Source organism: Gymnoscopelus braueri (genome assembly GCF_963280865.1).
Source record: "Gymnoscopelus braueri genome assembly, chromosome: 18".
Taxonomy (NCBI): domain Eukaryota; kingdom Metazoa; phylum Chordata; class Actinopteri; order Myctophiformes; family Myctophidae; genus Gymnoscopelus; species Gymnoscopelus braueri.
This window is the reverse complement of record NC_137618.1, coordinates 45,360,920-45,375,788: the sequence shown is the minus strand read 5'-3', so window position 1 is coordinate 45,375,788 and position 14,869 is coordinate 45,360,920. Positions and strand designations below refer to the sequence as shown.

The 14,869-nt window shown below is 41.8% G+C and overlaps 1 protein-coding gene across 1 annotated transcript in view; it reads right to left on the bottom strand.

Moving 5' to 3' along the window:
* Window positions 1-458: 458 nt before the first annotated feature.
* The window catches only part of LOC308073384 (contactin-associated protein-like 5), a gene marked incomplete at both ends in the record, with an annotated part of 116,838 nt that continues 102,427 nt past the window's right edge, over window positions 459-14,869 (bottom strand). The window contains 6 exons of the mRNA XM_080412255.1: window positions 459-673; window positions 5,384-5,458; window positions 6,581-6,784; window positions 7,320-7,407; window positions 9,182-9,315; window positions 13,048-13,272. Coding sequence (XP_080268381.1) covers window positions 459-673; window positions 5,384-5,458; window positions 6,581-6,784; window positions 7,320-7,407; window positions 9,182-9,315; window positions 13,048-13,272 — 941 coding nt within the window. The remainder of the gene's footprint in view (window positions 674-5,383; window positions 5,459-6,580; window positions 6,785-7,319; window positions 7,408-9,181; window positions 9,316-13,047; window positions 13,273-14,869) is intronic.

The following is a 14,869-nucleotide window of genomic DNA, read 5'->3' as shown; positions in this document are numbered from 1 at the left end:
AGTACAATATTTGCCTCTGAGATGTAGTGGTGTAGAAGTAAAAGCATAGACAATTGGAAATACTAAAAGTACCTCAAAATTGTACTTGAGTACAGTACTTGAGTAAATGTACTTAGTTACTTTACAGGACTTATGTCCTGATGAAGACATAAGTCCTGTTGAAGATCACTGAGTGATCAAAACGTTGACAGCCATAAAAAAAACCAATACAGCATAGCTTTTGCAGCACTACCAGTGCTGCAAACTTGACTTTTTCCTTGTGATGTACTGCTCTTTGTCCTGCACCTTCGGCCACGGAAGTTTGTGCACTATATCCTTTTCAACAAGGCTGTGACAGATGCCTCCTGATAGAGTCCTTGATGAGAGAGGTTTATCCGTTTTATAGTCAGTATACAGTAGGTCCATTGGAGAGGTATAATACGCGCTGCTACAGAAAACCCCCCCCCATTGGTTTTGTGTCATATGTAGTACTCCTTCATGTTGTCCCTGACTGCAGCGCTGTGGTGCTGCAGGTGCAGCTCGGCCCGGTAGGCCGTCTCCAGGCTGTGTCGGTGCTCCTCCTTCTCGCTCATGTCCCTCCGCTGGGCGACCCCCCGCCGCCGCTGCTGGTACAGGAAGCCACAGACCACCGCCAGCACGCACAGAGCGCTGAGGACCACCGCGGTGACCACACCTGGACACATGGGAGCCAGAGAGGGACACACATACACACAATGTAAAGTGGGTTAATAAATAAAAGACATGGCGATAGTTCATGTACTGTAGGCAGCGGAACATGTGTTTAACCCATTGAGGCCTGAGATTCAGATTCTGCAAAATGTCTTCTAAATCCTAACGTTTTTCTGAAAACGTGTGTTTCTATATCAGTGGTATTCAAACTTTTTCATGTCAAGGACCCCCAAAATGATATGAATTTGGCCGCAGACCCCCATCTCAAAATATTTTGTTCCAGGGACCCCCAGATACAAAGATTTGAGTTAATGTTTGCTTTAAAAGATATATATATTCAAAGATTTGCACACATTTTCACACATGTTTTTTCGTAAATTAACGCCCTACTTGATCATACTACAGCGTCACACAAAAGCCTCCAAAGTAGCAGATCTGCAAGCTTGAAACGTGTCTCGAAACGCGATTTATCGTATATCGATTTAAATTGATTCAAACTTGACGATTTCAATCGATTTAAAAAAAAAATTATCGCGATGCAAAAGATAGCCAGAATAAAAATTTGGACGGGTGGAAAACTTTAGTTAAACTTGCAGAGTGACGCATTACTTTACCTGGGTTACATCTTCTGATAGTTGTACTTGAATGTTGACATGAAATAATAATCCTGTTTAGTGTTTCATTAGCACAAGCGTGAAAAAAATCTAGCTTGTAGTGACGGTGATGTCACTGTTATGCAACACGGAGGTAACGCGGACGTATTACGCCATTATGTTCGAAGCTGGTTATAAAGATACCAAGGATTCGTCAGTGATGTCACTGACAAAGACTTGTGGAAAAGGAAATACAGGAAGAGAATTGATAGAGTTTTCAGTCATTTGGTAGAATTGCTACTGTATTGAAAAGAAGATGAGAGAAAACACAGTATTGTGTAAAAAAAAAGAGAGAAGAAAATACCGTGAAAATATCGTGATTCGAATCGTATTGTGAGTTGAGTGAATCGTTACATGCCTAATGGGAACTGTACAGATGCCGACCGCAAGTCCCTACAGAGGATAGTGAAAGCAGCAAAGATCAGAGGTGTCCCTCTCCCCCCCCATATCTGACATATACACAGACCCATGTGTCAGGAAGGCCATGAGCATAATGACGGACTCCTCCCACCCTTCCCACCATCTCTTTGAACTCCTGCCATCTCGTAGGAGGTTCAAGAGCTCAGGGGAAGTACCAGCAGGAGGTCCAACAGTTTCTTCCCCCCAAACCATCAGAACCTTGAATGCTCGCCATGTAACTGCCCCCAGAACCAACCTCTTGAGAGATGAAAAGCTCTTGAATAGTACTGTATCTATATTGCACTTTGAATGCAACATCTTATTATTATTTATTTTTTTACCAATGCTGGCTGCTCTCTATCTACTTTTTAATGTTTTTAAACGGCTTTGCCTATTTTTTTTAATGTGTCTACTGTTGTTTAAATGTGAAGCATCGCATGAGTTGTGGACAACGGTATTTTCCTCCCCTGTATGCCTAGTGTGTATTGTGGAAGTCAGGAAGTGACAACTGATTCTGATTCTGTAGATCAAAAGATATATATTTTTTTCACTTAAGCCCTATATACTTTATCGTATGACAAATAGTGGAAAATAGCCAATCTACAAGACGGGTTGTGAGCTTGTAGATCTGAAATTTTTGGAAGTGGTTAAAAAAATACAAAAATCATAATTTGTTTTTTGTTTACTTTTTAATATTAGTTTTTTATATTTGTCGTTGTTGTTGTTGTTGAAAGTTTCACCTATAATGACATGCCCACAATGGGGACACCCAAGTGGTTAATAATACAATACCCAATTTCTAGTACAATACTAAAACACTCTTTGGCTTTACACCATTGGCTGCGGTCTAAACTGGCTTATACAGTACATTGTGCCATGTCTCAATGCTCATATAGACATGCTCATATGTGTGAGCCAGGGCCACACACACATACTGTATTAGCAGATCAAAGCGGTGCTATAGGTCACCTTCTATAAATGGCTAATGGCTGCGAGTGGAGTTTCTATACCGCATGTAATGGGTAATTATCACTTGACATGTGTTTCTATGGAAACTAATTTCCACCATTGAGTACAACAATTCAAAGCGGCACTATGTAACTTTTTTTTTTAATTAATAAAATGTAACTGTGTCCAATCCTGTATGGTAGAGCATGTTAATACAATTTATGCTCAGAGCACCTGCTGCGCTGCTTGATTTTATGCTGTATCCAACATGACAGCCATGTAAACAAACAAACAATGTCATTTACAGCTAAACATTGCTCTCAAGAATGTTTTTTGAAAACATATATACGAAGCGAGAAATAGACAATGCAGTAACCGGAAATTGTTTCCATTTGATCAATACTAACTGTTGTTTTCCGAGGTGACACCCTCACCGTCATCCTTGCATTCAGGATGATAAAGACCCTATTGCGGCTGTATATAGGCTGTTCAAAAAGCCGCGAGGAGCTAAACATGGAAGTTAAAACACTTGTATGACACGCACGCACAAGAACTCAGGTCCACTCCAATCCTTGCCTTTGACCATTTATTCGTCACCACACGTTAAGTTACAATTAACAGTTCCCAGCAAAGTATTATACTACCGTGGATGTTACGGTGTATAGCGTTTATGATACGCTACGGTCAACAGAAAATGGCGGCTCCCACGCTCACCCCCTCTCCCTCCAAATCCCCACACTATAGTGCCCAGGTGAACACCATGACTGTTATTAGCGTGGCAGCGCCCCAGCTCCGGTGATCACGCCCACCACCTACTACCAGTGCAGTGCCCAATATGTCAATCAATGTGAAATACCTAATGTCAATGATAATAAAACATGAGACTTGGCAAAAGTCACATTATGGCTCCTACAGACCCCTGTGGCTTCACGTCGGGATCTAATCATCCTCTCGGGGGTTTATTTCTCAACAATGACCGGCTTGCCGTCAATTATCCCTTGCATAACTTATACAATTGGTGGTTTTATTTTGTCTCTCTGCTCTTCTATTGAAACATTTAGATCGTTTCAAAGGTCATGTCTCACCTATAGACACAGGATCTGACACGAATTTTGACCTGATGGTCAAGATTCAATTTCTCCCCTGAGCAAGCAGGCAGGCTCTATTAGCTCAATGGTAAAAAAAAAACAGGTTCAAATCCGGGGTAGAAGAGGAAAGTTACATAGTGCAGCCTTAATAAGAAAGCATGAGTTGTGATGTGCAAGAAAAACAGCATAATATACAAAAAATCGGATTTGCAAGAATCAAACCCCAAATGCGGTGAGATGAAGTCCCAACTGTGAGATAATACACAAGAACATTATATTGTAATGTTGCAATTATGAGAATATAAGTTTCAGTTGTGAGAATAATCCCCTCAGAGCACTCCTCGTATCAGTAGAGTACTCATTGCCTATTCAGATAGATGCTAGTTATGTTATCCGATATGCAGATGTATATTGATTGATGTGCACATATGCGCTGTACATTATTTAGATAGCTGTATGATGTTTGCTCGTCCACAGATGCTATACAGCAAGTATGATCTTTTAGATATGTTATTTAGACAGATGCTAGGTTTAATTTCCACCTGTTATCATAGTTAGCCTAATTACACCCCGTTGTTGCTCTGATCTTGCACTTTGTTAAGTTGTGGATAACAGCGTCTGCTCAATGCCTGAATTGCAAATGGAGGAAAGTAAGTCAGAATGATGCGGTTTAACAGGCAGAACTGGAAGTAGAAATCCCTCCCAATTCAGTCCTCTTTTTTATTTGTGTTCTGTGGTGCAAATGGGCTTCCATATGTTCCCGCTTTGTTGTAACATCAATGTTAATAAAGATAATTTCACCCCCCAAAAAATGAAATGGCATATTCTGTAATGGAGAGAGAACCCGATTCTGCCATTAAAAAAAGGCTTTTATTTATGCTCCCCCTGTGTGCTTAAAATAGCAGATCCGCTATATTTCCAGCACAGCGTACATACGCTGAAGTACAACATCCAGGCTTTGTATTGAAGTAGAGATGAGAGAGACAAAGACAAATAACAGACAGCTGGAGCTCATTAACCCATTTAATCCGAGAACGCATCTGTGTCATTTTAGATGTCTTTGGCTATTCAAAAATAGAAGATCTACAAGCTCATAGCGCGGCAATCTTGCAAATTTGTGCAAATCTTTGAATATATATTTTTAAAGCGAACATTTGTAACTCAAATCTTTGCTTCTGGGGGGTCCCTGGAACAAAATATTTTGAGATGGGGGTCCGCGGCCAAATACATATCTAAAAATGTTTTCTCCAACTTGTTTTCTCCCATGTCAAGGACGCCCAAAATGATACGTATTTGGCCGCGGACCCCCATCTCAAAATATGTTGTTCCAGGGACCCCCAGAAGCACAGATCGGAGTTAAAAATGTTCGCTTTATAACATATATATATATATATATATATATATACAAAGATTTGCACACATTTTCCAAGATTAAAAAACAAATTGCAGATCTACAAGCTCATAGCGGTGCCACGCTATTAACTTATATGTCTGCTATTTTTTTATAGCCAAAGAAATCTTAAAATGACACGGGTGCGTTCCCGGTCTTAATGGATTAAATGAAAACCAAATTAACAGCAGAACAATGAATTAGCAGGAAAGAGTAAAAAAAAAAGGAAAACAGACCTCCTATTACGGCGGAATCATTGCGGGTATCAACAACGTGCCGCTCCTTATCGTTGTTCGCCTTTGCAGGCTGATCTGGAGGTGGGGGAGGAGAGGAGACACAAGGCTATTTCATTAACTTTCAGTAATGAGTGAATGAGCCGCGCAACTGGGGATGATGTTGTTGTTCTCAATGGGAGCCGTTCGCCGCACATGATAAGCCATTTCATGTTTCTGCCAGAACAATGATAAACAAAACATCCCATTTACGCTGGAAGGTATTGTTGTTGGAAAGCTATTGTTTCAACTCGTCCCTGATTTATGGCTGAAATGTAATAATTGTGCCCAAAGCTATAGGCGGGACTGCAAACACCCTTAATCGAGTCATAGAGTGCCGCAGTGGCTCTCCTATGTTGAGCAGATAGGCTGCGACAGGGAAAAACAAATGGATAAAGGCGGAAAAGGGAAGGGGATTTATTTATTTGTTTGTTTGTTTGTTTGTTCGGCGGGCTCAAAACGCCACCGTGCCAGCAAACTATGTTCGGGAATGACCTGTTGTGGACAAAGTACTCAACCCCCAGTGCTTGAGTCAAAGAATAGATGCTCCTGGCACAAACATTTTCAGACAGTTGGAGGTCCGCGGCCAAATATATCAATTCGGGGGTCCTTGGCACGAAAAAGTTTGAGAACTACTGATTTAAAAGGCATTTGTAGAATCGACCTCAGGTCTGAACCGCCATTGACGTGTGTACGTCATGTGGTGTTTTCAGTGTTTACGATAGAGGCCGCTCTTCCGCAACCTGTGAGTAATCCTAGTAGTATCGAAGAAGAGTACACACAGAAATCACGTGATCACAACCAAATCAAGCCGGTATATAGTTTAATATTATAGGATTTATAAAAATAAAAAATGCTCTACTTTCTGTTCCAAAAACAGCGTTTTAGGCGAAAACAAGTCAACTGCCAATAACTAAAGAACGGAAAATCGCGCGGACAAACTTTTTTTTCTCAGATGAAAGTAGAGTCTTTCCTTTGAGACACTCGGTGTGTACATTGTCATGGAGCGAAATATTCTGCGGGTCTTGAGAGGTTAGTAAAAACGCCGGCAAGGGCTGCAATAGGCGATGTTTGAACTCTGGCAGTGATGGGTTAAAACATTTACTCAAGTACAGTGCTCAAGGAAATGTACTTCATTACTGTAGTGTCCACCAAATGCACCTGAGAAAGTGTGTGGCGTCGTTGAGTCGGCCAGTGCCCCGCAATTGGACTGGACCAGCGGCCCACGGGTGTTGACCGGCGAGCTCCCTCGATTCAGCAACACCGCCTTCAGCGGCGCCACGTGGTTGAACTCGACCGACGACAGGCAGCCAATGAAACCCTTGGATCCCGCCTCTATGACTTCCTCGTCGAAAGTTTCCCTTCCTGTAGGCAGATCCATGAACAATCAATCGATCACACACGGAAGTGTTTGCAAACATAAGCAGAAATAGAAAATAAATATATCAATTATTTTTAAAACCACATCCTCTTTTTACAAGCATAGGAAATGGGGGTGTTTTTCATGCAAAGGGGCACTGATATCTCTTCGCTAGCAGACTAGCGAGCGTAAAAAAACAATAATTCATTTCTCCGCAATTAGCTTCACGTTTCACCCAATTTTGTTCAATCGCTGCATTAAAAAGAGGTTTCTATGCCAATGAAAAATAAGAAGATAAAATGAATTAGTTCTAAGAAAATATGGCCATCACTTCTGAGTGAATCCTTGCGCACACACACACACTTTTGAAAAATTGGCAAAGGATGGCCGAGATTCCCCGCATAGGAAATGACTTCTGTAAAAGCCCCACCTCTCCCGGGAGCTAACATGCTTAGGTTTGTATAACACCTCGAATCAAGCCAATTTTTCGGGGGGAAAGAGCTTAAATCGTGTCCGCTTCAACGTCTCGAGAGGACTTACCCGTGACTTTGCCCAATGTCAAGGATCTGATTAAGATCAACTGTGCATCCGATGACAGGGTATACTTTCTGTGGATGTTCTGGTCGATCTGGTTGAGTGGAAGGTAATCAAATAATAAGCGGGTTACAAGAAATCCAAACCATGGCACCAGCACATTTCAATACATTATAGATTGAGTATTATGTTCTGGCCTGCTTTCATACAAATAGTATCTGTTGTAGACTAGCTTTTAAGTGCTTCGCTTCCTCTATACTTCCGTGCTAACCCACTGGCTCGGATGCGCGGCTCAGCTCGATAGAGATCAGAGAATCAAGTGCTGGTATATTGAGCCGGACGCGGTGTTGACTCACGATGCACATAATGCACATATAACCAAGGAAGACCACAGAGAAGACTGCCCATTTTGTCATTCTCACTTTTTTTTTTTTTGTCATTCTCTCTTGTTCTTCCGGTGGAACCGAAGAACACTTCACAGCAGCTATTCCAAAAACGCTGCCGGTGGCAGTAGTCGTTCCGAGTTGCCTTCGGGATTATGAAAAGTTAACTTTCAGCACACAGGGCCGCCTCTCTAATAACGGAGTCTCGTGGGGTACATTTTTACACTTTTACACAGGTAGCCACTCAAGCCCTAACCAGTGTTGCCAGATTCTGTGAGAGAAACGAGCAACCAGGTCTAGGAAAACCAGCCCAAAAGAAGCGACTATGGGCCACATGAGCACTTTAACATACATCAACCATTTGAAAATAGCCAGTCTACAAGCTTGTAGATTGGCTAATTTCAAATAAAATCTTGCGGGGAAATTATAATAAGCAGATCTGGCAACCCTGGCCCTAACGTTGCCATAGCCTTATAGTCCATGAGCCAGAGCCCCAAAATTGAGCAATGATTATCGAAAGAGTGGGCAAAACCATTAAATTGTTTATAGGGTCAATATAAGTAAATAAATATATGATAACCTTTCCACAGGAGCAGCTTTTTCATATTTATCACACATTTAGTTATTTTCCCCATACGTACTTGACAGGTGAAAAAATTACAACATTTTAAAAATAGTTATCATAATGAAACTTCCCCAGTTGATTACTTAAATGAAGACAATGATTTATCGTATTACAAGTTGTCTGAAATTGTATATTTAAATATGCACATTAAGCATTTAGTCCATGAGCCAGAGCCCCAAAATTGAGCCAGATATTGAATATTCCCTCGTTAAAAACCTTTGACTCCAACATCTTAACAAAATGAAATAAGAATGTTGACTCTGGCTTTGTCCAATGGTCCAATGTTGATTCTGGAAAGTTATGCAAATTCGGGCATATTTTTCTAATGCCCAATTTGCATATTTAAATATACAATTTCAGAAAACTTGTAATACGATAAATCATTGTCTTCATGTAAGTAATCAACTGGGGAAGCTTCATTATGATAACATTTTTTTTCACCTGTCATGTATGTATGGGAAAAATATCAAAATGTGTGATAAATATGAAAAAGCTGCTCCTGTGGAAAGGTTATCATACATTTATTTACTTATATTGACCCTATAAACAATCTAATATAGGTATGGTTTTGCCCACTCTTTCGATAATGAAATCTTGTCTGGCTCATGGACTATTAGCACGTTACTTCCATCATACGACTGTCTGTGACGCACAAAAATAGCAAAAATAGTCGATCTACAAGCTCACAACGCGTCGCATTGTTTTTGCAATTTTTGAAAACGGCTGCAATGTTTGGAAAACTTTCACCTATAATGGTTGAAAGCAGGTTAAACTAACACTCCGGATTTTGCGGTGTAACCGCCACCCCTCCCACCTCGTCTGTCTGTACACAGGAGACGACGTCCCCTCGGGGCGCTCACCTGGACGTACACGTCTCGTCCCTCTCGGTGGATTCGGACGCGGTGGAGCCGCCCGTCCGCCAGGCTGCCGGGGGCGGGGCTGAACACGTCCGGCCTTCTGTCCCAGTGGAGCCGATACCAGATCTGTAGACTCCCTGGACACACAGAGACACAAAGTCACACACACACACACACAAACATCCGTGAAAAAGAAGCCAGACGGCCTTGAAAAGGGCGTCTATTAGAAATCCCACCATCATCAAGAAAGAATCCTTTCGAGAATGACTCATGCGCCACGAGTGCATTGTCGGAATTTGTCACATTGCGTTGAATAGTGCTATTCAACTGTGGATTGCACCTCAGAGACCCATCTCAAAAGGCAACGCTGATCAGAATGGAAGCCGCAGACTTGAATTCAGATGAAAAACGGCATCTTGCCTTACTGAATAAACCGTGATTTCAGATATCTGTGTATACCTCACATATCAATCCATAACAACAGCTGCTGAAACAATACTGCTATTGGCAGCAGTTGCTAAGATAAAGGATTATTACCCATAAAAATGTGAGCGCGTATTTATAAATAGATAATTTTATCTGAACTCCAGTGATCGCCCCCTTAGATATATAAATATTTATCATGAAGCTCTTTGCTCCTGTATGTCAATATGCACTCATGTTCCTCCCACACACACAGCCCGGAGAGGCAGAAAGCTTTGCATTATCAAGTGGAGTTGAGTCAATATTACAATTTCAGCTCAGTTGACGCGGGGTCTTGTGTTGTGTTTGAGCGTGGCCTAAGAGGGTCTCCGTAGATGAAGATTACGGTGGATGAGGTGTCCCGCCGACCCTTCAATATTTACAAAGTCTTGACTCACCCCGTGCGCCAATATAAACACAAAGGAGCACAGAAGGGCAGCGGCATGGGGCAACAAGGCTTCACTCAAACAGGATGCTTTCCTGGCATGCAAAAACGTGGAATCGGGTTTTAAACAGGGTTGCAACTATTGATTACTGTTTTTCGTCTATACGAAATAATCTTGAAACACGCACCCACTCATGCACGTGTGTGTGCGCGCGCACACACACACACACACACACACACACACATACACAAATAAATAAATAAATAAATATAGCAAACTACAAGCCAATCTACATGTAAAAAATAGATTTACAGTAATCATAATACATTTTTACAAGAGGTTCTGGCTGCTGTGCTGCCCTCACACCTATGATATGACGCCCCCATATGGCAAAGTCAGGTTACATATCAGAGGCACATGCGCAAATTGGTGTTGTTCATCATCATCATCATCATCCATATATGTGCATTTGACGGGGCCTCCTCTGTTGTGTCTGACATCAGTGCATGTTGATATCCATACATGTGCATTAGTTAGATTAACTTTTGTACCACTCAGGGTATATCACTGAACCTGAGGAATCTGTTTGACAGATTATCCTTTGACTTACACTCTGTTCTTTTTTTATTCTTTCATTGGCTGGATGAAAACATCCCTTATTTGAGGGATGACATGTGAGGAGATTACTACTACATCCTTTTTTCTTTTTGGAATGGATCAGGGGTATTTAATAATTTTGGTCACGGTCCCAGGCGACAGTTGGTGCCTCTCATCTCTGTTTAATAATTAAACAATAGACCTTTTATCGCGGTAGCCATACTGGCAAGACACAGTAGGTAAACACAGATGTTACCAATGCTACTAATTAAGGCTCTGTTCCAGTCAGCCTTTCCGGTGAGCCAACATGCACGCAATAGCAGCACCCTGACTCTGATTGACCTGAATGGAACCCAACCTTAATTAGAAGCATTGGTACCACCTGTTTACAGTACCATATTGTACGCCAGGCCGATTAGCACTGGCAGAGCTTTGAATTCCTTTCAGAATCCTCTCTCATCACCTTTGTCAGACATAAATTATGCTTGTCCTAAAAAAAATTGAGTTTGCTTTCTTCTTTTGAAAATCAAGGCAAGGAAGGCTTATGTTCTCTTTAACAAAGTGACAGAGGGGTGTTGACGGTTTGTGGGGGGACCAAGGGTCACTCATAAATTACCATTCATTAATTTCAAGCAAGATGAAAACATTAATTCTAAGCTACAGTGTTGAATGTTGAGTTTCCACGCAACCGCTTTTATAGTGTTGCAGTCGGGCAGACACCTCTTATTATTTTACCTATCCCCCCTCCCCCTTTTTAATTCTCCATTTTGTATACGTTTTGTATTTTGTATTTTTTGTTTCGTTTCCGGTAGTCATTCTTTCAGCACTGGATATTGACTGCAAGCATTTGGACTGCTGAAACACATCAGGAATGCAGCAACGCTTCAACGATCTCTTTTCTATGTGTCTGAGCTGCTTGGCCAAGCTTCACATGCAGCAGAACTGTATGTCGTTTTCCTATGCCATTGATTTGCTGTAGTGGCAAAAAATCTCTGTACAGAAAGTCATTCTTCTGTACCTTGGTCCGTTTTTCTTATTCCTTTTCTCTTCTTTTCTCTTTTTTAACCTTTACGAATTGACTACTTCTACACATTCTTTTTTTTTGCAAAGGCCAGTTGGAGCCCGGGGAGCTGGGAACTATACAGTCTTGTGATGTTGGTTATTGAACAACTTGAACACTGGGGAGAAAAAGGGGGGTTTGTATCTCTATATTCTGTTCAAGCAATGTGGCTGAAAAACTGCTCTCCCCCCATAAATCAATGATTGACCGATTGTCTACACAGTTTAACCTGAAGGTTGTATTTGGCAGTTGTCATTCCACTTGAGAGCACAGTGCCAAAGTTCTGCGAGCTACAGTAGCTTAATACATCAAAACAATGTGTATAGCTGTCCAAATACCAGTGTTGGGAGCTCTGTGTACGTTTTTCTTTTTTCTGTCAAGTGCCAGATGCGTGTGCACTAGAGGTTGAATCGGACATTATTTGCATTTTTTTTAAGACATCTGTACCTGAAATTATTATATATGTATATTTTTTTACCACTTTCAACCTGGTGTTACTATTTTGGGCGTGTCATTATAGGTGGAACAAAGGTTTTGAAAGATGTATACAAATAGATCTACAAGCTCACAACATTAAATAATAAAAAAAAATGAATTGAAGTGGTCAAATAAAAATAGTTTTTTTTTTCATTAACACATTCCACGCCAGAGTTTAATATCATAATGTACTCACCAGTGCCAGCGAATTATTGTTGTTTTTTTGTTTTTTTCATGTCGCCACAGACCTCGCTAAATACCTTAAGATCGCGCGTTAAACTGTTTGTAGACACACAGGGTAGCTGTGGGAGTGGCCCAGAGAAGACCGTTTCAATCGGCGATCGTCCATTTTGAAGTAGTCGCGGTATATGTTAAACAGCGATCAGCGAGGAGAAAAAAAACTGGAGGATTAGGGGAAGATTTAGAGCGGAAGCGGGTGGGAACGAAAATCTCCGGATACGGATATTTCCGTCTCCGGTTGTGCACAATGAAATGTGTCACTGCGAGGGAGGCCTACAATGAAATGTGAACCTGCGAGGGACTGGCACGCTGCGCAATTATTTAGGTTCGCGTAGATCTACGCGATTGGCACGCAATGTGTTAAAGTTCGGTTAATGTGTGTAAATGTTCTCAAAATAGAAACTTTAATCAAACCAAGTATTTCAAATAATATAATATAATATATATTATTATATATAAGAACATTTAGCAATTTTTGATGAAATGTTTGTGGCCTAAGACTGTTTTCATCCAAGTGCTAAATGTGAAGTGTGTGTGTGTGTGTGTGTGTGTGTGTGTGTGTGTGTGTGTGTGTGTGTGTGTGTGTGTGTGTGTGTGTGTGTGTGTGTGTGTGTGTGTGTGTGTGTGTGTGTGTGTGTGTGGCGTACCGTTCCTGGCCAGGATGACAGCGATGTACTGCTGGCTGAAGGTGCTGACAGTCAGCAGCATGGAGGGACTCTGCGAGGTGAGGAAACTGAAGGCCATGTTCTCTCTGGCTCTGCTGCTGTCTCTGGACACGCCGGAGGCCTGAGAGCTTCTGTTCTGCATCACCGAGAAGGGCTCCTGGAAGGTGTAGGTCACCGAGGACTCTCTGTCGAAGGACACCGACACCTCTGTGCACGCCAGGCCAGGCAAGGGGGAGAGAGAGAGAGACAGAGTAAATGGAATGGTAAATGGACTGGGACTTTAACCCATTCAAACCGGGAAAGCATCTGTGTAACCACTTTATCCATGTTTTATACTTTGGCTATTCAAAAATAGTAGATCTACAAGCTCATAGCGCGGCACCGAGTGCCGCGCTATGAACTTGTAGATCTGCTATTTTTTTTTAAATCTCAAGCTACAGCTACAGTTACTTCAGAACCATGGGCAGCAGCTACAGTTACTTCAGAACTAGCCTGGGATCGGGTTTCTGATCCGGCCGGAGAGGAAATAACTTTACGTCATCAGGTGGCCGGAACCAGTGACCGGAACCACCGGCGCCGTGCAACTCCAAAATGATTCCCCTAGTTTAAAGCGTGTTTAGTTTGGTATAATCGTTTTGTTTCTTTTGGTACAACAGTCGTTTGGTATTTCCATCTTATATTCTAAAACTCGTAGTGCAACTAGCGAGACTAAAACGAATTGATTGGCATTATGTGGTGAACAAAACAAAAATGCGATGCCAACCGGAACCAACCACTTTTTTTCTAAACCTGGATTACACGGCTAGTTTCAGAACGAATACCAGGCTTTCCTCCGAGGTGGAAAGCCTGGTGAAGCGAGGTTACTTCAGAACCATGGACAGCAGCTACAGTTACTTCAGAACCATGGACAGCAGTTACAGTTACTTCAGAACCATGGACAGCAGTTACAGTTACTTCAGAACCATGGACAGCAGTTACAGTTACTTCAGAACCATGGACAGCAGTTACAGTTACTTCAGAACCATGGACAGCAGTTACAGTTACTTCAGAACCATGGACAGCAGCTACAGTTACTTCAGAACCATGGACAGCAGTTACAGTTACTTCAGAACCATGGACAGCAGTTACAGTTACTTCAGAACCATGGACAGCAGCTACAGTTACTTCAGAACCATGGACAGCAGTTACAGTTACTTCAGAACCATGGACAGCAGTTACAGTTACTTCAGAACCATGGACAGCAGCTACAGTTACTTCCTATATTACATCCTGACTTGCGGGGCACACCGTTGCTCTGATCTGCACCAAACTTGGCACAAACATTGTTCAGGGGTCTGCCATCAGAATAGTCACACGCGTGGACCATTGTGCCATGACAATGGTCACATCGAGGGGCCAAAGGCAAACCATTGCTCCAATCCGCACCAAACATGGCACAAACACTGTCCAGGGGTCTGCCATGAAAATAGTCACACATATGTGTTCAATACAACAATGTTTTAACACTTCAAATGGCCAACACTCGTGACCATTGCTCTGATCAGTGCAATGGATTTTAAGGTTGCGTTTGCGTAGCAGCCTAAAAATCTTTTTTTTCCAAAAAATAGCAATAATAGTGAAAATAGAAGATCTACAAGCTCACAACACTTATCTTTCCTAGAAATGTAGTGGAGATCAAAGTACACCATTTGTCTTTGAAAATCAGTGGAGTTAAGTGCCCAAAAATACAAATACTCAAGTAAAGTACAGCTACTAATACTTAGTTAACTGGAGGCATTATTTTTAAAGCCTGTGCCCGGACTGC